The sequence below is a fragment of the Sorghum bicolor genome, chromosome 1 (assembly GCF_000003195.3).
Source record: "Sorghum bicolor cultivar BTx623 chromosome 1, Sorghum_bicolor_NCBIv3, whole genome shotgun sequence".
In the NCBI taxonomy this organism is placed as follows: Eukaryota; Viridiplantae; Streptophyta; class Magnoliopsida; order Poales; family Poaceae; genus Sorghum; species Sorghum bicolor.
The window spans coordinates 15,765,393-15,791,570 of record NC_012870.2 but is presented as its reverse complement, the minus strand read 5'-3'; the positions used below and the strand labels follow the sequence as shown (position 1 = coordinate 15,791,570).

The 26,178-nt window shown below is 42.6% G+C and overlaps 3 protein-coding genes and 1 long non-coding RNA gene across 5 annotated transcripts; 3 read left to right on the top strand and 1 right to left on the bottom strand.

Annotated features, from left to right (window-relative positions):
* LOC8065638 (auxin-responsive protein SAUR36) lies at window positions 3,068-3,975 on the top strand. Its single transcript, XM_002466849.2, has one exon. The coding sequence runs from the start codon at window positions 3,161-3,163 to the stop codon at window positions 3,608-3,610; it is 450 nt and encodes a 149-aa protein (XP_002466894.1). The 5' UTR covers window positions 3,068-3,160; the 3' UTR covers window positions 3,611-3,975.
* On the top strand, window positions 6,208-6,812 carry LOC110431979. The gene is made up of 2 exons (XM_021451862.1): window positions 6,208-6,520; window positions 6,644-6,812. The coding sequence occupies exons 1-2, from the start codon at window positions 6,339-6,341 to the stop codon at window positions 6,783-6,785; spliced, it is 324 nt and encodes a 107-aa protein (XP_021307537.1). The 5' UTR covers window positions 6,208-6,338; the 3' UTR covers window positions 6,786-6,812.
* LOC8065637 (potassium transporter 27) lies at window positions 8,024-12,764 on the bottom strand. The gene is made up of 10 exons (XM_002464269.2): window positions 12,355-12,764; window positions 12,000-12,222; window positions 11,262-11,510; window positions 11,062-11,112; window positions 10,189-10,449; window positions 10,028-10,080; window positions 9,813-9,927; window positions 9,469-9,723; window positions 8,546-9,351; window positions 8,024-8,415 (listed from the first exon to the last, which is right to left on the bottom strand). Exons 1-10 carry the CDS (start codon window positions 12,529-12,531, stop codon window positions 8,161-8,163), a joined length of 2,445 nt encoding a protein of 814 aa, XP_002464314.1. The 5' UTR covers window positions 12,532-12,764; the 3' UTR covers window positions 8,024-8,160.
* On the top strand, window positions 10,069-11,842 carry LOC110431909. 2 transcript variants are annotated; one of them, XR_002449379.1, is made up of 3 exons: window positions 10,069-10,430; window positions 10,641-10,710; window positions 11,274-11,842. It is a non-coding gene; the product is annotated as an uncharacterized LOC110431909 (long non-coding RNA). The 2 variants fall into 2 exon arrangements; XR_002449378.1 differs by lacking the exon at window positions 10,641-10,710 and having other exon boundaries at window positions 10,072-10,430.

The following is a 26,178-nucleotide window of genomic DNA, read 5'->3' as shown; positions in this document are numbered from 1 at the left end:
GGTGTTTACTCAAGAGCATGGATGTGCCATCGCTGTACTGGGGCGAAGCAGTTAAAACTGCGGTTTATATACTAAACAGATCCCCAACCAAGAGTCTGAGCGGGAAGACTCCCTTCGAAGCCTGGTTTGGGAAAAAGCCAGGGGTTAAACACCTTCGAACGTTCGGCTGTACAGCATATGCGAAGCGTGTCGGACCCGGGGTGAGCAAGCTGACTGACAGAACAATTCCAGGGGTTTTTCTCGGATATGAACCTGGAACAAAAGGGTATCGTGTTTACGATCCAGTCAAGAACCAACTAATGGTTTCTCGTGATGTTGTTTTTGATGAGGAGCGACCATGGAATTGGGGAGGAAAAGCAGGCAGCTCAGATGGGGAAACAGCACACGTTCCTGATACGTTTACGATTCAGGGGTCTGAAGACGATGGTACTGTTCATGGTCCGACAATAGGACTAGGTGGTGGTAATGAGCCTGTTTCGCCTGCTGTTACAATTCCAGTGGTAGGGGGTGATACTCCCGGGTCACCTCACACCCCGATTTCTAGTCATGGAGGACCACCGATGGTTCAGTGGGTGACACCACCCACAAATGAGTCTGTTGATTCTGACGGCGCGCCATTGCGGTACCGAACCATCTCTGATTTGCTTGACAGCACGGAACAGATGCAGGAGTTCGAGTACAGCGGGATATGTCTAGCTACGGCAGAAGAACCGAGGACTGTCGGGGAGGCTATGACGGAAGAATGTTGGCAAAAAGCAATGCGGTCAGAGATGCAGGCTATTGAGGAAAATCGTACCTGGGATGTCAGTGTGTTGCCACCAAAGCACAAAGCAATTGTCCTGAAATGGGTTTTCAAGGTCAAGAAAGATCCAACCGGTAAAATTGTCAAACATAAAGCACGTCTGGTAGCAAAAGGGTATGCTCAGCGACATGGAGTGGACTTTGATGAAGTTTTTGCGCCGGTAGCCAGGATAGAGACCGTAAGAGTATTGTTGGCATTAGCAGCTCAAGGTGGCTGGGAAGTTCACCACATGGATGTGAAATCGGCCTTCCTGAATGGCGATCTCATTGAAACGGTGTATGTACAACAACCTCCAGGTTTCATAATTGGCGATGGCACAAAGGTTCTCAAACTCAGGAAGGCACTCTATGGGTTAAAGCAAGCCCCGAGGGCGTGGAATTCGAAGCTGGACAATGAATTAGTTGCTCTGGGTTTTGTCAGAAGCAAGTTGGATCATGCTGTCTATAGGAGAGACAGCGGGAGCTCTTTTCTGCTTGTGGGAGTATACGTGGATGATTTGATTATCTCAGGACCTAGTAGAAGTGACATCAGAAGTTTCAAGTCAGAGATGAAGAACAAATTCAGTATGAGTGACTTGGGCCTGTTAACTTATTATCTGGGTATTGAGGTAACACAAGGAGAGGGTGGAGTCACTCTTTGTCAGAGCTCATATGCCGCTAAGATCCTTGAAGTGGCAGGAATGAGTGGCTGCAATCCATGTGAGACACCTATGGAGTGTCGTTTGAAGCTCAGCAAGCAAAAGGAGAGGGAAGCAGTGGATGCTACAATGTATAGAAGTCTGATTGGGAGCTTGAGGTATTTGGTGAACACCCGGCCAGATTTGGCATTTGCAGTGGGTGTTGTCAGCCGCTACATGGAGGCTCCCGGGAAACAACATTGGGCAGCAGTCAAGCATATCCTGAGATACCTGAAGGGAACTTTGGGGTATGGCTGCAAGTACGAGAGGGGAACTGAGATGAAGCCCGTCCTAGTGGGCTATAGCGACAGTGATTTTGCAGGAGATGTTGAGGACAGGAAGAGCACTTCTGGTGTTGGCTATTTTCTAAGTGGAAGTCTGGTCACCTGGGCTTCACAGAAGCAGAAAATTGTGACACTATCCTCTTGTGAAGCTGAGTACGTTGCAGGGGCAGCAGCAGCATGCCAAGGGATATGGTTATGCCGACTGATTTCAGATATGCTAGGAACAAAGGAGATGATGGTGAAGCTACTCATGGATAACATGTCTGCAATCGCGCTCAGCAAGAATCCAGTGCATCACGAACGCAGCAAGCACATTGATACGAGGTATCACTTCTTGCGTGAATGTGTTGAAAGTGGGAAGGTGGAGGTTGATCATGTCGGGACTGCGGAGCAACTGGCCGATATCTTCACGAAGGCGCTGGGGCGAGTCAAGTTTGTAGAACTCAGGAGTGCTTTAGGAGTCGTAGATGTGCATCAAGTTTAGGGGGTGATTTGTTAGCTAGCTAAACTTGTGCATGATGTCTAATAATCTTTGTTCTAGTAGAAGTCGAGTCGGGTTAGGGGTGGACATGAACTTAGGCGTGCAAGGTCATGATCACCCGAGTCGGTTTAGGACTCTCGCCATGGCGTGCTCAGCGCACGTGGCGCATGTCGAGTTGTAATCGGTGTGGGCACTTTGTATGTCATGGCGTGGGGGGCTTGGACTCAAGCCCGAGCCTGCTATAAAAGCAAGGAATAAACGATCATATGGGCTGCGGTTGCGGCAGTAACAATAGCCTGTTCTTCATCTCGTCGACTTGCTCTTCGTGTTCAATTCTCGCCGCGGTGACCACGCACTCGCCGGCGTCCGTTCCTGGCGCGTTGGAGGCGTTCTGCTCCAACAATGAGGACGGTGACTGGCGATGTTGCAAGACGCGTCTTCGACTATGATTTGGATGAGACTCCGATGGGTGCCGAGTGTTTGGTGTGTGCCGGTGCTGATGCCGGTGCTGAATGCTCGTGGTGTGCTTGCTTTCGGTGCTTGGACTGCACAGAATCAGTGATGGAGCACCATGCCGAGCGGTGTCGCTGGGAAGTGGCACGAGGACCCCATGTTTGTTGGGACCAACGTGGAGCACCAGCACATCGTGATATGAAACCTTCACATTGCTGATTGCTTCTCCTTACAACACTGCATGTTCTGAGCTCATGGCCTTGCCTCTTGCCTGTCTGAGATGGTGATTGCACCTGTCTGCATCGTCTTCTCTTTGCCCTGACCTATAAATTCATCAGCTTACAACCAATACAGCAATACTTCATCAGCCCATCAGCAAGCTAAGCACAACCACCTTATACAAACTGCAGTTCTCTGAATATTCAACCATCAGCCCATCAGCCATAAAAGCAGGAGAAGCAACCATGATCAGTGCCAAGAGACTTGTTGAGATGGCAAAGAAGTGGCAGAGAATGGCTGCCCTGGCGAGGAAGCGGCTGACGGCGAATCCGGGGAAACAAGCCGCCGATGGTTCGTGCGGCGCATCGACATCGGTGGCCGTCAAGGGCCACTGCGTCGTGTACTCCTCGGACGGGTGGCGGTTCGAGGTCCCGCTGGCTTATCTCGGCACAGCGGTGTTCAGCGAGCTCCTGTCCATGTCGCAGGAGGAGTTTGGGTTTGCCGGCAACGATGGCAGGATCACGTTGCCCTGTGACGCCGCAGTGATGGAGTACGTGATGTGTTTGCTTGGGCGAGACGCCTCTGAAGAGGTTGTGAGGTCGTTGTTGAGCTCCATCATCTCCATGGTCAGACCTTGCCACCACAGCGTCAGTGGCATGGTGCCATCGTTGCGCCAATCAGCTATCTGTGTATAGCTATGATTATATTAGTTCATGATGTATATAATAATAGATTCATTTAGGCGGATGTATATTCTGGAATCAAAGGAATCGCACAAAAGGTTGCATGAATGTGGCACTCGTGGCACGAATCTGGGATCACAGGAAATCCCAGAATAGCATGAATCACACTATTTAATTTGTTTGCTTTTCGAGAGAATGAAACACTGACGTGATGGAGATTAGCTGAAAGCCAGCATCAATAATGTGTCGCTTGGGACAAAGGCAGGATGGTCCAAGATGTATTGGTGAGTTCCTTTGCTTATGCCTGCTCTATCTTCCTTCCTGCCATTTTAGATGTGTGTGGCATGATAGATAAAATATGATAGACCAAAGTTCTATTTTACATTTGGATAATTCCTATTGATGGACGAACTTACAAATTCTTTTATGCAGGTCTCTTCAGATTTGAGTATTGTTGACCTTGATGCATTATCACTTCTCGAAGAATCAGACGGTTTAAAGTTTAAACAAAGTAGTAAAAATATTAACATTTATGATATAAAATAAGTATATTTAAATTAATTATAAAAACTAGTTTTTTAAAGGACGGTAAAAGCTTTGCTGCATGTTTTGTTAGAAGAGGAGAAAACAAAGGATTGGCCCTGTTTTTTAGTGAAAACTAGGTCAAAAATAAACCACATGGACTAGAGGAGGTGTGCTGCACGACAATGGACTTCAGTACAAGTGTCGACTAGCTAGCCACTCAATTCTACTAACCCAATTATTCGCTCAATTGAGCCCAACTAGGTTGAAAAAACCCAACTAACAACTCTACTGACATATACGTCCACTAACACTCCTACCCAGCTCAAGGTTTTTAATTTCGGTATCGCAAAAATTTTGGCCACCACCAAAATTACCGAATTTCATGAAATTTGGCCAAAATTTCACTGAATTTTTTTTAGATACTAGCACATGAAGTATGTTTTTTTTAAAAAAATAGATCTAAACAAGTATCAGTATGATTTATGATTACACATCTACCGAATAGAAGAATATGCAATATAAACAATAAGAAATATGAGTATAAAGTTATAATGAAATTTCGGATTTTTCTTTCAGCCACCACCGAAATTACCAAAAATCGCGAAATTTCGCCGAAATTTTGCCGAAATTTTGAACCCTGTCCCAGCTAATTAACCAATTTGGAAGCATCCTAATATTAGTGAAGGTGCTCTAAAAACACGAATATTGAACAAACGGAGCTGGAACTACCAGCTAACAAATTCCAACTACGAGTGAACCTGACAAAAATAAATTCAGAGGAGTACGTACAACGTCATCTCCAACAACTTGGTATTTCAACATGCTATCCAACCAAATTTGCTAAAAGCATAAAAATCCTCCTCCAACAACTCCTTATCTCAACTTGCTAAATTTTCCAAGTTGCTATCCAGAGGTTTCTACTGCCGAGATTTGTCAAGTTGTTATCCCAAGTTGCTATCCCGAGCGCAACTTGTTGGAGACACATATTCTTTTATCAAGTGAGCGGGTCCTATCTGTCATCCTCTATTTTTACCAAGTGAGAATAGCAACTTATTGAAGACACGTCCTTTTTTCTTTTGCTAAACAAATTAGCAACTTGCTATAACTCAAGATTTGACAAGCGAATTTTACCAAGTTGTTGGAGATGCTCAAGCTAACAGTTGCAAACTAGGAGTGAATTCTTCCCTGAGAGCTCCGAGACCCAACTTGGGAGTTCGCTTCCTCGATGTGGCTTGGCATTCAAATGCCCAAGATGGAAACTGTTGTAATGACCCTGGCCGATCCATTTTTCTTTTTCTTATGGCATCCCGCCTCAATCAAGATTGTGATGGCCTCCATCTTCTCTTCAGTCTCAAAGGACAATCAAAGTGTTGTGCATAGAAATCAAGAAGACATGCCTTATCCTATGACATAGTAGGAGTCACTTCACCTAAGTTTTTTTCTAGAAGTTATTGGGTTAATTGAGTAATACTTCTGTTAGGTGTTTTGCCCCCTATTTTTCTTGAGTTTGGAACTCTTTCTTTTGGTGTTAATAGGTTGTGACTGCCAGACCAACGCAGCAAAAGTCTCCTCCTAAATGTGATTGCTAGGTGTGGCTGGAACAGTGGACAAATAAGAGGGAACACAGAGGATAGGTGGGGGTGCCAGCTTAGTGACCATGCTAATGAACTCATCAAGTGCTAGTAGACATAATTACATGTGCTAGTAGAATATGATTCAGACACATTGCATGGTGAGATACAATGCTAGTGGAGATTCAAAAAATAAGATACATTGATCCCTCGCGTGAGGTTTTCTGGACGAAATATTGCATTCATGCTGCTGCATGGTTTCATTGCTTGCTTTGTGAGTTAGCGTGTGTTTAGGTTCCTCTTTTAAAAGCAATTTGTGAAAAACCTATTCAAAATTCTAATTCTGAAAATGGAAAAGCTTTTCTTTTTCTTCTTCCGCTTTTGGCCCGCTTGGCCTTGCAGCCCAGCAGCCGGCCGCCTTCTCCCACCTGCGCGCGCAGCAGCCGACCCACCAGCGGCCCAGCCCGCACCGCAGCAGCTGACCACCGGGGCCCGCGTGCCAGCCGCAGCGCCTGCCCGCTCCCGCGGCAGGTGGGCAACTTCACCGGAACAATCGCATCTCCGCCGCGTCCTCCCCGTTTACCGACTCCCTATCCGGCATCCGCCCACGCCGGCAACGAGAATGACAACGGCAGCCGGCAGGGATGCCCACCGCTCGTCCCCTCTTCTCCCGCAGGCCGCAGCAACACCACAAGCGCCTCCACCTGCTGACGTCCCCGCTCCGCTCCCTCGTCGCCATCGAGGACGTGACGAGGACCCGGAACGCCCGCCGACTGCCGCCTCGTGCTCCTACGGATCCTGCTCGCCCTAGCCTTGGTCCCACTTGGTGAGCTCCTGTCTCCCCTTCTCATATCTTCCCAACGCCATTCCATTCCGTCTCGATTCCGACTTGCCATTGCATTATGCCGTTGTTTCTCGTCTGATCCTGAGGCGTGGCCTACTTGTGTAGTGCCACAAGGAGGGGGATCACGCTCCACTGCCCTGAAGTGAAGTTTGCTGCACTGCTGCAAGCCTTGTTTGGTTCCTTTTTTTTTTTTTTTGCAAATTTTCGTTTGCATGTATTTGACAAATATTATCCAAATATGGACTAATTATACTCAAAAGATTTATCTCGCAAATTACAGGTAAACTGTGTAATTAGTTATTTTTTATCTATATTTAATGATTTATACATGTGCCGCAAGATTCGATGTGACAGAATCTGAAAAAATTGCAAATTTTTTTGGCCCGGCCTTGTTTAGTTCCAAAATTTTTTACAAAATAAGCACCGTAATATTTTCGTTTGTATTTGACAAATATTGTTCGATTATGGACTAACTAAGCTCAAAAGATTTGTCTCACAAATTACAGGTAAACTTTGTAATTAGTTATTTCTTTTATCTATATTTAATGCTTCATGCATGTACCGTAAGATTCGATGTGATGGCTAAAAAATTTTGCAAAATTTTTTTGAACTAAACAAGGCCGTCCAGAGAAGAATTTCTGATCTAGGTTCAGACGAAGGAACCCTTAGGCTATGGGAGAATCCACGTGCTGCCACTACATATTGGAAGTTCTGTGCAGAGCTGAAGAACGGCGACGAGCCCTCACCCCTCAGGCAAGTCCACAATTCATGTCGCTTAAATACACCAATGTAGCACATATAGCATCCTTACTTTATACATCTCTCGAATCACTTTGGCTTCGAGGGCAGTAGCCTGGTGTGAATCAATTTCAAAGTTCTTGGTGTTAGATGGATTGTGGGCATAGAAACAGGAATTAGGAGAAAGGGGAGGTGGATATGAGGAAGATGCTCAGTGATTTTTCTTATGTCATTTGGTGTCTAAAGGTGTTCGCTCGGTAATAGCATTTCCTGGAATGATGGTTTGTAAAACTAAACTGATTTATTTTCTATATATGATAAAATCTCAACTTATTTCAACAACAATTGACCGTAGTACCATCTGCCACTAGGTAGCAACATGGTCTATTTGAGATATTAGGAGCTATTTGTTCAACACAACAGGCCGCAGCTTGGATATGTGGGTGATTTTCTTCCAAGGTTTAGTGGGAAGATCTACAAACAGGACCATATCTCTTGACAGTTTTTTCTTGAGTGCAAGAACATGAAAGGTTGCGACTTGCGCCTTCTTGGTTGGGAGTAGAATTATGGGTTTGAGACAGATTGTAGCGTTCTAACTAAGTGGTGAAGCTCACGATATCTTGTTATCTATATTTAGTTATGTTGTCTTTTGAGTCCTTTGATGACATAATAGGTTTGCATCTCTGATCCCCTTCTTTTTGGTTAGAAATATCCATGATTCTAAAATATCAGTGAAGCACTTATGCATAAAACTAAAGTTCTGTATCCATCATTGCTGTAGTAAATCAAGCACATTAATTTCATGAAATAAATGAATACAGAGTCCTTTTTTTGGCATCAGAGTTGTGTGTGCAATCAGATATCCTGTTCTTCATCCACATTCCTTAGATTTCATATGAGATTCCGACCTTTAGGATCTGGCGACGGGGGATTGACAGCATCTTCTCACCATTTCTTGAGTTCTTTCTAAGAAAAGAGTATAAGTAGTTGACAGCTATCTTCTTAATGAGTGAGGAATGGGGTCTTGCCACCACCTCACTCTCTCCAAATATGTACACCACACCTTTACTCATCTCTTCAAGGACAGCTTGTTGCTCCTGCTGAATCTTCAGCATCTCTACTATATTCATCTTGTCTCCCTGACACAAAGTTGAACAAGCATCAGTACCACCATTCAAACAGAAATTTAACGGATACTGATAAAACCAAGTCATTACAGAATGTAGGTGTCTTTATGTTTATATGAGGACAATGCAATAGATTAGTCACCTGAAATTGTGCAAAATGCTTGCTCTTTCCACTAGCTTGCCTTGCGTGCTCCGAAAATGACTCTGCTGGTGTGAGCATCTCCTCAGCATAGACTGCCTTTACTTTGGTTTTTTCATGGCTGCTAAAGCTCTCAGCACGGGAACTGCGGTAGCTAGAGGACTGCTTCATCATTGGCTCACAACCCACACCATAGAGGTTGACATCCCGGATGTAGTACTGAAGATGCTCTACAAGTTTATCAACGAAGTCCTTGGCCTCCTCAAAGGGGTCTCGGTACCCATACCGTGCCACACATTGGAATACCTTATAGTCTTCTCTGTCTACCTGTCTAAAGAGAAAGCGCTCTGACATGTCGACAGATGGAATTGGTAAGTGCTTCATTGAGACGAAAATGAGCACTGAATGGATGGAAGGGATCTTCTCGATGAGATGACGGAACACAGGGGGTATGCCTTGAACCAACTCAGTATAGAAGAGGCCAATCCCTGGTACTCTCTGTATGTCACGGCGCTCAAGGAGTTCTTTCACTTTGTCACGGGGCACAGAGTGCTCGAGCTCAAAGTTGTATTTCTTCACATGCACATAATGCCATACAACCATCACCACCATCAGGAATGCTGACATTGCCACAGGCACATATGCCCCATGCGCAAATCGATATAGGATAGCAGATAGATAAATTGACTCAGATGACATAAAAACAACAAAGAATGCAACAATCCACCAGATACTGATCTTCCATACTAGGAGCATCACAATTGTCAACAATAGGGTTGTGACGATCATCACAAGAACAACACATATACCTACATGGAAGGAAGGGAAGAGACAGAGTCACATTTCTTTAGATTTGCAGATAGGCACGTTTGAGCAGAGTTATTGAAATACAAATTTGACTATATTATAAATTCTTAGGATCTTACCATGAGCTTCCCCAATGATGACGGTTGTCCTGAAGCCAATTGTGACAAGGCAAGCACCCAAGCACAGCAAGTAGTTTACTTCAGGGATATACAATTGGCCTGAGTATTGCCTTGAGGTGTGCAGTATCTTTACCCTTGGAAAGCAACCAAGTGTTTGGGAATGTGAAATTGTTGCAAAGGCACAGGAGATCATGGCTTGACTTCCAATGATCGATGCTGCTAGTGCAAGAATGAACGTTGGCCAGAACAACGAGACTGCATCCAAGTGGATATATGTAAACATCTTGTAAAAAATTCAGATGCACATATGTACCAGTGAAATACCAAGTGGATTCTTTACTTACTTGGAGTTGATCTGTAGAAAGTGTTAGCCACATCCTCCGGGTGTACTCTCAAGTATGCTGCTTGCCCAATGTAAGCAAGTAATACTGACGGGACTAAACCGAAACCAAAGCTTAGCTGAAGCAGATGAAAGAGAATGTTAGTCTTATGGATTGTTTAGTGGTATGATAAATTAATGATCTTTTGTTCTTTAGTAAATATTAAATGATACACATACCTGGATTGATTTGATGCTGAAGTATCCTAGATCAGCAAAAAGAGCTTCTGTGCCTGCGATATATGCAGAATATTTCCTCAGTATGCATTCAGTGTCATGCTGTGTAGACTCCTGATTCTAGCACAATAGGCCACTCCGTTTTCTTGATACACAAATGGTACCTGTGAAACAAAGGAGTATGCCTCCAAGGGAAACCCATCCTTTTTTCTTGTTCCTTCTAAAATAGTCGATGATGTATTTCATATTGAATGCCCTGAGAGCACCGGTATCATACTTTATCAGGTTGTATAACCCAACGCCTGCAATGAGGAGCAGCCAGAGGAGGATGATCGGCGCAAACAAGTAACCGACTCTGTCTGTCCCGAACCTCTGGATTGCGAACAGCACCACCAAAATTCCCACGGTGATCCAGACTATCTCATCTGTGTAAAATATCACATGTCATTGTCGTGCATGCACCTCATTCATATGTACTAGAAAATCTACTGTGCCATATTTTCTTCAAAGTATAAATTTCATTCATATGTAGTCGGTTGTGTGCAGTTAAAACAGACAATGAATCCTGTGCATTTTGTTGAATTAGATGTCACTAACAGCCACATATACTTCTTAGGCCGGGCCACATATTAATTGCTAACGGCAACAGTTCACTCTATGTCTTCAGTTCCAAAGATGGCCGGCAGGTAATAGCAGAGGCAGATCATTTTAGGTGCACTGTATGTACTTGTGGTGCAGACTCATTCGTACATTACATTACATATATATGTGGAGACCATTCATGCAGATTCAATGGTAATGGAGCAACATCCCTCTAGATTATTATCTGGGCTATTAATTGGTAACAACGACAGTCTGTTTCAAGTCTTTCAGTTTATTAGCTGACAGAGATGTCATAATCATAAACAGTACAAGCGTGTAGAATAAAATTAGAAACTCAAATTTTCTGCTGCCACGATATTCTGTTCCTACTTTACTTCAAGGATTTCTCACATGAAAGGGAATCTAGAACAACTTTCGAGTGTTTTTTCTCATACCTGTTGTAAGAAAAGACGCCTTTTCTTTTAGGCCATCAACAGCAGAGAGAACTGCGCATTTTCACACAAGAGGAGGAAAGCCGTGTCATGTTAGATTATGCATATTGTACTTGATATCTGCTTGCAAATATACTCTACCAGATAATAATAATGGCATGCAAATAATGTACTCAAGATAAGTTTTTTTTTTTTTTTTGAACCTGAAATTGCAGGAGTCAGAATAGCGTCGCTGATAACCATGGCGGTGGCGAGCATGGTGATGAGGAAGAGCGAGATCTTTACAGTCTTGTTCGTCTCGAGCAGCTCCTTCATCCACTCCGCTCTCTGCAGCGTCGCCGGCGGTTTGTCGCGGTTGTACTTGGAGACGAGCTCGTCTTCAACCTGCTGGTTCGGGATCAGGCTCACCCTGGCGTGGCGCGAGATCAGAGTGTAGAGCGCGAAAGTTCCACCTGGAGCAGAAGAAGGAATCATCAGTTTTGCTTGGGGTTCAATTTGTTTGTTTGTTTGTTTGTTTGTTTGTTTTACGACTTTTCTTACGGCAGCTACGTACTGACTGTTGCGGTCTTCTGCGATCACATCTTACAGCCAAAGTCTTTTGGATTTGGATGGGTATGGACTAAGCAACGGTGAATGGAGGGAAAAGACTGATGAAAGAGCATGACATTTCTGTAACCTAGCTAGCTGTTACATGGTTATTGGAGCCTCACATACTAAGTTGGTCAGTAATTCCAAACTCACAATTCACTCAGATATGTAATTACACCCATCTCAGTCTCAGATATCACCTATAGCTACCGTTGACGTGACTCGATATGAATTATGATGCAGTCTCAGGTGCATATCTGGCGATCGAGTTATTAGTCTCGCATTGGACTAGTATGTATGTACTACTGATGTACTGCATGACAGCATAAGGAATGACATGACGACTGACGTACCGTCACCGTCGTCGTTGGCTCGTAGGGCGATGTAGACGTACTTGATGACGGTGAAGAGCAGGAAGCTGTAGATGATGAGGGAGAGCGCCCCGAGCAGGTCGTCCGGGTGGCCGACGCCGTCGCGGAACGTGCTCGAGTACACGAACAGCGGCGACGTGCCAATGTCGCCGTACAGGATCCCCACGCACTGGAACGCCAGCCGCAGCGTCCTGGCCCAGCTATCCTGTAGGGCAGGGAGTTCATACAAAAAAAAGTTCATCGATCACTACGTTATATATATATATATATACACACACACACGTACAATTTAACAAGCTAGCTAGCTAGGTCCGTAGTGCAATACATACTGAACAACCTGTCCGTGGTGGTTCGCGCCGGCGGCTCTTGTTGCGGCCACGTACAGGGAATCCTGCCGCTGCATCGTCGCCGGCGGCAGATCGACGTCGTCGACGGCGGCCTCTTCGCTCTCGAGGTCCACGATGACGATCTCTTCCCTACTTCCTCTGTAGTCAGCTGCTTGTTGGGACGCCATATGTACCTGACAGATAGCTCGATCGATCTCTACCGCTCTATGCGTGGATTATAATTAATCACACAGGATATATCGGAGGAGCTGGCCTGGTGACTGGTCTTACACACACAAAGGATATATATAATATGTACTAGCATATATTGCCAAGTACGTCGTGTGTGAGCTCTAGAGGAGCTCAACAGCTTGGGCTCCCTTTTATAAGCTCTGTCCCCCCTGATCGAAGAGCTGCTGCCTCTGGTACCTAGTACTAGTACGTAGCCTCGTTACTTCTCGTCCACGTGCTGTCGCGCGGTTGCGTCTTTGAAAAATCGTCGTTGGAATCGATCGAGAGGCTCGGGACTTGTATAGATCAAAAAGTTTTTGAATTTTAATACTATAGCACTTTCAATTTTATTTGACAAACATTGTTTAATCATAAAATAATTAGGTTTAAAAGATTCGTCTCGTGATTTACAGACAAACTGTGTAACTTGTTTTTGCTTGTTTTTGTTTTTATCTATATTTAATGCTATATGCATGCCGCAAAATTCGGTGCGACAGAAAATCTTAAAAGTTTTTGGTTTTTGAAGTGAACTAAACAAGACCTCAGCCTTTTTCCGGTTAGTTATGGGTCGTCACAGAATGCATCATCATCCATACCTACCCGGCCGGCAGTTTCGTCAGTAGCTACTTCACCATTCCTGTGGCAGTCAGTTTTCCATGTATGCAATATACGTACTGTCGCAGATCGAGGGGCGGCCCGCTGGTCGGATTGGTTTTTATCTCCTGCTGCGTTGAATCTTTGACAAATCGTTGCCGTTGTCACTGGATGCAATATATATACATCACTGCCGTTGTCACTCGCTGGAGTAAAACAGGTCCAAGCTAGAGGTATGTGGCAGTCAAAATGTGAACTGTCGCGGTAGGCGCTTTTAATTAGTTTTGGCATTAGCATCTGCTTTGTCCGCGTAGAATTCGCCACCAGCGAAGTCGCCGGAAGCGTAAAGCTCAGTTGAGGCCTGCCCAGTTCGATCGCGCGCGTCCGTCCGCAGCTGCTTCACTTGCGATCTCGATTGTGACACGCATGGCAGCGTTGCATTACCGAATCGCTTTGTCGCTTTGCTTCTTCGAGTCACCGGGTTCACACGCGAGCACAAGGGGACACAAGAAACCTGCTGCTTCGATCGTTTTGCAGAAATTGCTCAGGCGACCAAGCGATTTCAGACGATAGGACCGACAAAGCGATTTCAGACGACCGGTTTCAGACGGATGCAACAGATCTGATCAAAGTTATTCAGACTCACAACCTTGCTTACTGTTATTGTTACTCCAATTCTTCTAAATTTAAGATAACAAGGTTGAGATGTGCCCTTGTCATTGTGTATCATGAGTGATCGTCATGGATGATATATAACCCGAGGTGAAGTGGTGGTGGTGCAACATGTCTCTTGACTTTCATGTGCAGGTGTTAAGTGTGTCATAGAGGTGGACTATGATGACAAAAGGTTAAGTAAGGAGTTCCGCTGGCTGATGGACCATGGACGACACTGAAGAACGAACATATAGACTTGGACCGAGGGACGCAAGCACTTGTGTACAATGGCAAGAAGCACTACTAAAAATGAGTTTTAGATACTGAAGGCTTTTTACTATAGAGACGGGTCAATATGCAGGTATTAAATGTGCCACAATGGTCGAGTGCAAGTGAGGAGTTCAAGTTGATGGACTATGGACAATGAAGACGAACATAGAGGCTCTTGGACTCAAAAATTTTTTAACAGTTTTTTTTAGCAAAAACTCTATGTATTTGGTATTTTTCTATGTTTATTTTATAAATCTTTGCTTTTGAGCACTTTGAATCAATATTGAATTATCAATCTTAGCTATATCTATTAGTATACTGGATTGGGCGAGAAATTTTTTTTTAGCTATGTTATTTAGTCCCCCTCTTGGTCCGTTTCTGGATCCGCCACTGGGAGGATCCAATATGGTAAGGTATGGCTCTTGCCATACCTCGATTCTAGTGGGAATACCCATTGCCACTAACAACAACACCGCATCATGTCAGACATCTGACGCTATTCTTTTTATCGATAGATGATCCAACGCTAAAGATAACTAAGAGACTATTTGATGCTAAATCCTTATTTAAGGATCCACTGTTTCACACCATAGGTACTCATATTTAATGTTTAATTGTCTGACACTAAAACCAAATATACCGTCAATCTATCTGACGCCAAAAGTAAATGGCCCCCACCTAGCTCGTCCGCTTACATTCAGCTCCTTTTGTCTTAGCCCACGAGTAAACCCTAAACCTTTCTCTTCCCCATGTACCAAAACGAAGTGGCCACTGTTGGGGGAGCCTATATGCAATATGGGCCAACTTCCCCCTGAAGAGACTTCATGAAGGTAAGTTGAAGACTGTGATGAAAGACCAGAGGTTGAAGCACTATGAAGATCAGTCAAAGTTTATGATGAAGGTCGGCTTTGATACTATTCTGTAACGTCCCACCTCCACGAGGTTGGGCCCGCTTACATGTGGTAGCTTCCTCACAGACTAACAGCAGTCTTTTCTGCATACTTTGTCCTCACTCGTGCGCACCTGAGAAGGACTTCTCTGTCGGTCACCCATTCCTAAATTTCTCCAAGCCAAGCACACTTAACTTTAGAGTTCTTTAGAGATAGGCTTCCAAAAAAAGTTGTAACTTATTGGTATGAGTATCCTATTAATCCTATTAAACCTTGGGCCGCTATGTTACAGGCTCTATGAAGATAAGTCGAAGACCATGATGAAAGACCAGGGTTGAAGCACTATGAAGATCAGTCAAAGGCTATGATGAAGATTCAAAGGTCTAGGGACTATGAAGATCGGTCAGAAGAATCCCAAGTGGAGGCTTCGCACCAAGAGAGACGGCAGGTGGTCTCTGCACCATAAAGGGTGCCAACTCAAGTCTTCGCGTCAAGACAACAAAGATGGCAAAGTCTTCGCATCGAGAACGGCGACAAACAAGCCTTTGCACTATGAAGCACAAAGAGATGGCGAAATAGCCGACATGTGTGTTCGCACCAACGATGGCCGCAAAGAAGCCTTTGCGTCAAGGATGACGACAACATCGGTGAAACAGCCAAGAGGAGTCTGCGCGCCAAGGATGGCTGCAAAGAAGCCTCTGCATCATCGATGGTGTCGATAGCGGCGAAACAACCGACAGGAGCCTTCACACCATGGCAAAGAAGCCTTTGCACAACGAGTGATGTCGACACCAGTGAAACAGCCGACACAAGCCTTTGCCTCATGGACTGCGGCAGAAAAGCCTCTACGAAGACCGTTTCCCTACGAAGACTACACATGGATTGTAAGCCGGACCTCTTCGTGGGACAAGATGCTAGATTTGGCAAGGGCCATTAGCCAAAGAGGCTGTAGAAATAAAAGACCTGAGTGCCCCCGAGAGTACATGTAGGGGAGTGGAATATTCCGGCATATGCCGTAGTTGTTATAGGGGCATTTATGTACTGTAAACATATTGTAACCGTACTCTATAAAAGGAGAGCTCAGTCCCGAGGAGAGGGTTTTTGAGTGACTTGAAACCCTAATCATTGTCTCAATAAACGTGCAAGTCGCATCTCGATATATGAACCTCTGCTAGTCGAAGACCTTCGCCCTCGAGCGAAGCATCCGACCCTCAAGTGTCGAGCTGCAGCAAGCTTGCCCCCATCCTCACTCTCTGTTGGGATCCCTATTTCCCAACATTGGCGCCCACCGTGCTTGGCATGAATAATATTTTCGAGAGTGAATGCTTAAATCTATGATAACCCCTGAGGAAAAGTAAGATCTTTGGGGCAAAGGTACGATCTCCTTAAAACTTAGTAGACAGTGGAGGTGATATCTTTCTATAAAACCTTTCCAACTCATTTCAAAATTATATAAGAACATTAATATAAAAAGTCAGTCCGACACTGTAGCGGGACTGTAGCAGACTGTCCGAGGTACTGTAGCGGACAGTCCGCCACCTCCAGTTTGTGCAATTCGATCCGTTTATTTGGAGGTTTGTTCTTTCAATGCTCGAGTACTTTTGGGTGTGCCTAAGACTTCATGTGTGGTATCTTGCTACTAGTTAGCACATGTATCTCACGTCTTTGGTGAGTGTTTGTTTTGAGTTGTTTGCGAGCCAAGGACCAAAAGTTTTGAAAGAAATTTGAGGCTCCCATAATTCACCCCCCTCTAGTCGCCGTTTTCAGTCCTTCACTTATATTATGTTACTTGAATAAAAAGTAGTTACACTTTATATCTTAGGCAGATGGAGTATATATAAGGAGTTTCCATTAACCTTGGATTTTGAGTTTCTCCACAAACTTCTAACACTTGTGTCATTAGTATTACTAGCTGTGCAGATGCATACAAATTCTTGGGTGACATCACACAGTTACAAAAAATTGAACCTACTACAAGGCTAATCAAATTGCGTCCAATTCTAAAGTCACTTTCCAAAACCTACAGGTAATCTATAACTCTTATAAAGCTAAACCCCACTAGATGAATTCTCTCTTCATGCAAGGTGTCCACATCATTCTCCACTAAGTGATCCACTAAATATTTTATCTCTTCATGCAATATGTCCACATCATTCTCCACTAAGTTCATGTCATTCCATATTAATTATAAAAAATAACTATATCATCTATATCATGTGAAATACTTTAAATCTTTAATATATTCACATACAAGTCATGTACATACATTATTTGTTTCATCACCAATTAATTTCTCTATAATGTAACAAAATATTAGTTTTGTTTTATTAGCTTAGCAATTTTTTACTAGATCTAATACAATAAAATACATGCAAGTCAAATTTATATGTGTACATACATAATAGACTAAATACCGCATAGTAGTGCTATATATATAATGATTTATTTTAAAAAAATTCCGCAGCAACGCGCGGAGAATTCACCTAGTAATAATATAAGTTGTTCCAGTAAATAAGGTTGAAATTCTCAGGTGCTTTACATGGCAGTTTCGACTTCGTCCAAGGCATGTCTAAATTTTCTTGCAGTAGTTTCAAATTATATAGAAAAAAATGAGCAGAAGCAAAGCTAGACAGCAAACATGCATTTCATAATACACCCTATCTTTAGGATAAAAGAACAAACATAAAATAAAAAGTTTTCCTAAAAAAAATCAAGAAATCTATTCTGTATGGTTCTTATTTTGTTGAAAACGTTTCCATGAGACTTTCTTTCCTTGAAGAAGCCCATGACTTGTGCTAGGTGATATGAGGTTGAACAACCTTTAGAAAAATAATGCAAAGAAGGGTACATAAGGGTGGAATAAAAAACAAAGAAAATAACCCTTTCTTTCTTTCTTTCCGAGCATTATTACCTTGCAAAGAAGGCTATCTTGCATGTCTCAATGCTAATCTCTTCAATAAAAGTGTGCACAATGCCATTTTTCCCACAAATCATGCACACACTTAGGCTGCGTTCGGTTGCCATGGTTTTGGCCCGGAAACTATTCCAGCTTATCTAAACTATGCAAATTAGTGAAGCAAATCTATCTAGAATTATTTCAGGGACCCAAACTGGATCAATCGAATGAGCCCTTAATTTAGTTTGTCCGCCTTTTAATTTTTCCGGGAATTGTATTGTATTGTTGAAAATTTTTTTAAACCCGCACCCCACACACCCACACCACTGTCACAACGGCAGTGACCACCGTTGACCCACCAAACTGATCATGATCAGGCGAGAGCATCTACATATATATGCGGTAAAGCCAGATAAGTAAAAGGAAGCTTTAGGAATATGGTTGGCCTTCTTGTAATTACTTTCAGTCCCGTGGAAAGAGATAAATGTTAATTAGGAATAACTGGATCTCTTTCGGTAATATTAATTAGGAATGTATCATCTACGTATTGTATAATTAGGAAGTCATTTTACTATATGAGACAGTTGGCTAATTGGAGGCCAAGGGAGGACACAAAAGTCCTTGCCTAGAGCCTTCATTGATAACACTTTGCAAGTGGTTAGCAATCAAATCAAAATGAGAGAGAGAGAGAGAGACATTTTGAAGTTTTCATATTTGACAAAATGTTTTCCACACATTTAATCCAATTGGCAGGAAAGGCCATCCCTATACTACATGTCACACCCATATTTTAAGAACAAAATAGGATGCATAAAAGACTCATATGTGCCCCAGAAACAGTCGCACACATAAGTAGACAAATCTCAAATGTACCATTGCAGTGTTTATTACATAGCGGAACATAATAAATCACATAGTCTTATACAATCATAATAATAGAAATAAACAACGCTCTCGACGGAAGCACCACACAGGGACACTGCTGACTGGTTGACTTCAAGCCTAGTACTCATAACGGTAGTCCTCATTCCAAACATCATCACTTGCATAACCTGGGGTGTTGGGAAATTGCAAGAGTGAACACATATCGTACTCAACGAGTGTAACCAGGGGTTCATGAGGCTCAAATAGCTGACACTGGTTTGACTGCATTTAGCTTTTAATAGTGGGTAGCATGCTCATAATTTTGGAGAGTTCGAGTTTGCGAGCGCTTTGGGGTTAAATTGGGACTATAGTTGAAATAGATTTAAATTGGATTAGGCCCACCCCCCTCTGGTTGCCTGCACGGTGCTTCATCTATGCACTCACCAAAAATTCTGGTCAGGTCACCAAAGAAATCTAGTGCCTTTCAAAAGACTAGCAATTGGATTTTGAACATCGTTGAGCATTGGGTCACCCTTTCTCTGTTGCTCTTTTCCGGTGAGCACTTTGTGCTCTCGGGTTTCTTCTAAGCATCACCAAACTAGCCATTTCTCTAGTGCTTGTACACCAGACTACTCTGGTGCTTATACTCTCTGTTAAATATTTTATGGTGCTTTAATCCCTTAACTCACCAGAGTTCTTTGGTGAGACGTTGAACTTCTTTGCAAAACATTATCACTCTCGATGCTTTCTTTGGTGCTTTGTGGTGGGCAGCACCCACTACTACAGAATGAGGCATTGGTCGATGCCCAAAATGGCCAAAAACCTCGGCCTTTTTGCGGCCCGGGGTTAAAGACCCCTTTAGCACCGGTTCGTGTTACAAACCGGTGCTAAAGGGTCCTGCCCAACGGCTACTGACATGTGCTGTCGGGGCAGGGACCCTTTAGCACCGGTTTTTAACAAGAACCGGTGCTAAAGGGGTCCCTTTAGCACCGGCCAGAGCCACGGGCCGAGGCAAACCCTTTAGCACCGGTTTTTGCTCTGAACCGGTGCTAAAGGTCCGGTTTATAGGCCGGCTCCCTCCTCCCCTCTGCCCATTTGAAACCGAGAGCACCATTGTTGTTCTTGGAGCTTCTTCTTGCTTGTTCTTCATTTGTTCTTCATCTCCAACGCCCATCGTTGATCTTCTTCGACTCCGTCATCGTCTCTTCGCGCTTAGAGGTGACTAACTTCAGCCTTTCTTGTCTTTTTCATGTTGTTTTTGGCTTGTGATGTTCCCATCATTTTTTAGCTCAAATCCACTTTGTTATTTTGAATCATTCACATGAATTAGTATCCATATATATATATATCATATTTCATGGTTGACCTAGTTTTAATATATTTTGCAAGAATGAATTATAGTATATTTTTATGATCATAGAAAGTAGGATAGTTCAAATTAATTGGTTTGTTAATATCACTTGATTTATTTTTATTACTACATATAATGTCCATTGTATCATACATGTTTACTAGTAAATGTGGAATTTATAATTGTTTTAAAATTGAGTATGGATAGTAGATGGCAACCGTGACCGGGTCTTCCGTCTCTCAACGGGTTCAAAAGCGATACCGTCCGGAACTCCCTCTCATTACTTGTGGCAAGTGTGGGCAGAAGATTTTGATGGAGTACAAAGTGTCGAAAGAGGGAGTAAACAAGGGTCGTATATTCTACAAGTGTCCAGATCGTAATGTGAGTTATTTCCAGACATTTGCTTATATATGTGCATATTTTTTTAAATGATATTAATTAAACTTTTGATTCTCTCTTTTAATTTCAGTGGGACGGTACCGGCGGATGTACAGGTTGGTACTGGGAGGAAGAATACATTGAACACATTAAGAAATCTTTTGCACAGGTGGTTGAGGCTGAAGGTGGTGAGGCAGTGAGCCGACGAAAGAAGTTCAATGATGTTGATCAAGCGAATGATCTATCTATTATAGTTGGGATCGGACGCGAACTAATTATGTTGCTTAAGTGCATTTTAGTTTTGTTTTTTTAATGCTAGTTGCGATTGTATTTGTTGTAGCCAAGCTTTTCTAAATTAATCAACTATGTATCTTAGACATGTTGTGCAATAAGATGAGAAACTATATGTGTGCATGGTTTTCATAATATATATGTTATCTTTAATGCAGATGGTAACACGTAATTGGATGTATAATGCCGATCGGCGCTCCGAAGAGTTCATTAATGGCGTGCACTATTTCTTAAGTGTGGCCGAGTCAAATAAGAGGGACGGTTTCATGTGCTGTCCATGCGCCGTGTGCAAGAATTTGACGGAATATTCTAACTCAAGAACTCTTCATTCACACTTATTAAAGTCTGGTTTCGTACCAAACTATATTTGTTGGACCAAACATGGAGAAAGCGGGATTATAATGGATGAAGGTGAAGAAGAAGAAGAAGAAGAAGAATTGGACCATGCCAATATTATTGCTCAGTACGGTGGCTTCAATGATGTTGCAATGGGGGGAGATAATGAAGAAGAGGTGGCGGCAGAAGATGATCGGGGCGATGATGCTTTTGGTGATGCCATCCGTGATGCACAAAGAGAATGTGAAAGTGATAAAGAGAAAGCCAAGTTCGAGCGCATGCTAGAGGACCACAGGAAATCGCTATATCCCACCGCTGAAGAGGGGCAAAAAAAGCTGGGTACCACACTAGAATTGCTGCAATGGAAGGCAAAGAATGGTACATCTGACAAGGCATTTGGGCAGTTATTGAAGATCATAAAAAAGATGCTTCCGAAAGGCAACGAATTGCCCACCACTACGTATGAAGCAAAACAGGTTGTCTGCCCTTTGGGATTAGAAATCCAGAAGATACACGCATGTCCTAATGACTGCATCCTCTACCGTGGGGAGGAATACGAGAATTTGGATGCATGTCCAGTATGTAAGGCATCACGGTATAAGATTAGACGAGATGATCCTGGCGATGTTGAGGGTGAAGAACGTCATAGGAAGAAAATTCCAGCCAAGGTTATGTGGTATGCTCCTATAATACCACGATTAAAACGTCTGTTCAGAAATAAGGACAATGCAAAGTTGTTGCGGTGGCATAAAGAAGACCGTAAGATAGACAATATGCTAAGACACCCTGCCGATGGATCCCAGTGGAGAGCGATAGACAGAGAATTCTCAGATTTTGCAAATGATGCTAGAAACTTGCGGTTCGCCTTAAGTACAGATGGTATGAATCCTTTCGGTGAGCAGAGCAGTAGTCACAGCACTTGGCCAGTTACTCTATGTATCTACAACCTTCCTCCATGGCTATGCATGAAGCGGAAGTTTATTATGATGTCGGTGCTTATCCAAGGACCGAAGCAACCTGGCAATGACATAGATGTCTACCTTAGGCCATTAGTTGAGGAACTTCAACTTTTATGGAGCAAACCAGGAGTTCGCGTGTGGGATGAGTACAAACAAGAGCACTTTGACCTACGAGCATTGCTGTTTGTAACAATCAATGATTGGCCAGCTCTGAGTAATCTTTCAGGCCAGTCAAACAAGGGATATAATGCATGCACACATTGTTATGAAGACCTTGACTGTGTATTTTTGAAAAAATGTCGAAAGGTCGTGTACCTTGGCCACCGTCGGTTTCTTCCTGTGAACCACCCAGTACGAAAGAAAGGCAAGCATTTTAAAGGCAAGGCAGACCACCGGACCAAACCTCTCAATCGAACCGGGGATGATGTACTCGAAATGGTCAAGGATATAAAAGTGGTATTTGGAAAGGGACGAGGCAGCGAACCTATTCCCAAGGATGCTAAGGGACACGTACCCATGTGGAAGAAGAAATGCATATTTTGGGAGCTACCTTACTGGAATGTCCTAGAGGTCCGCAACGCGATCGACGTGATGCACCTGACAAAGAATCTTTGTGTGAACTTGCTCGGATTCATGGGTGTCTACGGGAAGTCTAAGGATTCACTTGAAGCATGACAAGACTTGCAGCGCATGAAAGAACGAGACAACCTGCATCCAGAAAAGACAGATGATGGACGTCATTACTTAAGCCCTGCTAGCTACACTCTGAGCAAAGAAGAGAAGGAAAGCATGTTTGAATGTCTTAGCAGCATCAAGGTCCCATCTGGATTCTCCTCCAATATCAAGGGAATAATTAATGTGCCAGAGAAGAAATTCCTGAACTTGAAGTCCCATGACTGTCACGTTCTAATGACGCAATTGCTGCGGGTCGTTTTAAGAGGAATTCTACCTCCACACGTACGTCTAGCCACCGTAAAGCTATGTGCATTCCTCAATGCAATTTCTCAGAAGGCAATCAATCCAGAGCAACTAGCTACTCTGCAGAATGATGTCGTTCAATGTCTCGTCAGCTTTGAGTTGGTGTTCCCTCCATCCTTCTTCGATATCATGACACACCTCCTAGTTCATCTGGTCAAAGAGATTCGTATTCTCGGTCCTGTGTTCCTACACAACATGTTCCCCTTCGAGAGATTCATGGGTGTCCTAAAGAAATATGTCCATAGTCGTTCCCGGCCAGAAGGAAGCATTGCCAAGGGCTACGAAACAGAGGAGGTCATAGAGTTCTGTGTTGACTTTATTCCAGACCTTGACCCAATTGGCATTCCTGAATCTCGACACGAGGGCAGACTCAGCGGAAAGGGAACACTTGGGAAGAAAACATATATTGGTACGGGAAACGATTACTTCAATAAAGCACACTACACAGTTCTCCAGAACTCCTCATTGGTGGAACCATATGTTGAGGTACACAAAGATTACCTACGGTCCCAGTGGCCCGGGAAGAATGAAGCTTGGATAATGCGTCAGCACATGGAAACTTTTGGCGATTGGTTGCGCAAAAAATGTCAAGGTGATGAAAACATTGATGAGCAGCTTTATTTGTTGGCCAGGCAACCATCATGGCATGTCCTCACATACAAAGGGTACGAGATAAATGGTAACACATTTTACACAGTTGGCCAAGATAAAAGGAGCACCAACCAAAATAGTGGTGTACGCGTGGATGCCACGGATCCAAATGGGAACAGGCAAACATATTATGGACGCATAGAAGACATATGGGAACTAGTCTATGCAGCTAATTTTAAAGTTCCTTTGTTCCGGTGCCAATGGGTGAAGATGACCGGAGGTGGGGTAACAGTCGACAAGGAGTATGGGATGACAACCGTGGACCTTAACAATAGTGGGTTCAAAGACGAACCATTCGTCCTTGCTGCAGACGTGAGTCAGGTGTTCTATGTCAAAGATATGTCTACGAAACCAAAGAGAGGAAAAAATGATGACCACTCAATCATCAATGAGCCAAAGCGCCACATTGTCCTTTCTGGGAAAAGAAACATTGTCGGAATTGAGGACAAGTCAGACATGTCAGGCGATTACGAAAGGGATGATCGAATTCCGCCCTTCATAGTCAACAAAGACCCAAGCATTCTGTTAAACAATGAGGATACTACATGGTTACGGCAGGATCATAACCAAGGGTCATACGTCAAGAAGAAGTTCACTGTTGTGTCGGCTTGACTTTTCCATTTGGGACAATCTAGGGTTCGGTCAAAGGGTGTGTTTGTAAAAACCAATGCTTTGACTTTGGTCAAACTTGGTCAAATAGCCCATTTGATGACTTGAAATGAAAAAAGTTTGAATACAAAGTTGTTAGAGATCATCAAAATCTATATTTTATATATTGTCCATTTTTCCATTTGGATAATTTTGAGCCAATTCTAGTTACATTTCTATAAAATCCAAGACGGGTTTCGGTCAAACTTGGTCAAATGACAAACTAAATTACTTCAAATGAAAATATTTTGAATACCAAGTTGTTAGATATCTTCAAGATCTAAACTTTTTATATACACAACTTTTCCATTTGAGAAAATCTAAGTTAACAATACCCACCAATTCTAAGTTCTCACACAAACTATATGAAACTATATGTGTCAATTGTGGATTTTCAACTACACCTTCCCAAAACTTTGTCAAATGCAAAAATGGTCTATATATGAAATGTAGATTTTGATGTGTGGAACAATATTAGTATTCATGACTTTTCCATTCGAGACCATGTAGGGTTCCGAAACCGCTGCGTGGCTATGAGTTCTATGAAAATTCAAAATTCAGTGGTTCAAACTTTTCCAAATGAAAAGTTGACCATTAGACAAAATGTAGAACTTGATGAGTGTAGCAAACTTTGTATTCATGACTTTTCCATTTGGGACAATCTAGGGTTCGGTCAAAGGGTGTGTTTGTAAAAACCAATGCTTTGACTTTGGTCAAACTTGGTCAAATAGCCCATTTGATGACTTGAAATGAAAAAAGTTTGAATACAAAGTTGTTAGAGATCATCAAAATCTATATTTTATATATTGTCCATTTTTCCATTTGGATAATTTTGAGCCAATCCTAGTTACATTTCTATAAAATCCAAGAAGGGTTTCGGTCAAACTTGGTCAAACATGGTCAAATGACAAACTAAATTACTTCAAATGAAAATATTTTGAATACCAAGTTGTTAGATATCTTCAAGATCTAAACTTTTTATATACACAACTTTTCCATTTGAGAAAATCTAAGTTAACAATACCCACCAATTCTAAGTTCTCACACAAACTATATGAAACTATATGTGTCAATTGTGGATTTTCAACTACACCTTCCCAAAACTTTGTCAAATGCAAAAATGGTCTATATATGAAATGTAGATTTTGATGAGTGGAACAATATTGGTATTCATGACTTTTCCATTCGAGACCATGTAGGGTTCCGAAACCGCTGCGTGGCTATGAGTTCTATGAAAATTCAAAATTCAGTGGTTCTAACTTTTCCAAATGAAAAGTTGACCATTAGACAAAATGTAGAACTTGATGAGTGTAGCAAACTTTGTATTCATGACTTTTTCATTTGGGACAATCTAGGGTTCGGTCAAAGGGTGTGTTCATCAAGATATATATTTTTATATGATTTTTTATTTGATGAAAATTATACCCAACTAGCATTCCTAGTAATAAATAACAAAAATAAAAAGTTTTACGTCAATATGATGTGAAAATAAATTTCCAGTTCATTGGATATAGTTTTTTTAAATTTATTGGAATAATATATTTTTGCATTAACAAAATACTAAACATTTCTTACAAAATCATTGTAAATTATAAAAATACAATAAGATATTTAAGTTTAAAAATTTTCATGTGTACATTAAAACAAATTACAATATATGTCACTATTTAAAAAACATTATGCAAAATATTTAATTTACTATACAATTTATAATATAAACTGTATATATAAAACAATTGAAAAACCCTAAACTAAAAAAATGGGCCTTTAGCACCGGCCCATAGTGGGAACCGGTGCTAAAGGGTCCTGAAAATTTCAGGACCCCGTCCGAGCCCGCCTAGGAC

Bases quoted from the DNA above. Each gene is read 5' to 3' on its own strand.
- LOC8065638 (XM_002466849.2), top strand. From the start codon at position 3,161: ATGATCAGTGCCAAGAGACTTGTTGAGATGGCAAAGAAGTGGCAGAGA.
- LOC110431979 (XM_021451862.1), top strand. From the start codon at position 6,339: ATGCCCACCGCTCGTCCCCTCTTCTCCCGCAGGCCGCAGCAACACCAC. The intron at 6,521-6,643 runs GTGAGCTCCTGT...CTACTTGTGTAG, and splicing joins CCTAGCCTTGGTCCCACTTG to TGCCACAAGGAGGGGGATCA.
- LOC8065637 (XM_002464269.2), bottom strand. From the start codon at position 12,531: ATGGCGTCCCAACAAGCAGCTGACTACAGAGGAAGTAGGGAAGAGATC. The intron at 11,511-11,999 runs GTACGTCAGTCG...CTTCTGCTCCAG, and splicing joins AGCCAACGACGACGGTGACG to GTGGAACTTTCGCGCTCTAC. The intron at 9,352-9,468 runs GTAAGATCCTAA...CCTTCCATGTAG, and splicing joins CATCATTGGGGAAGCTCATG to GTATATGTGTTGTTCTTGTG.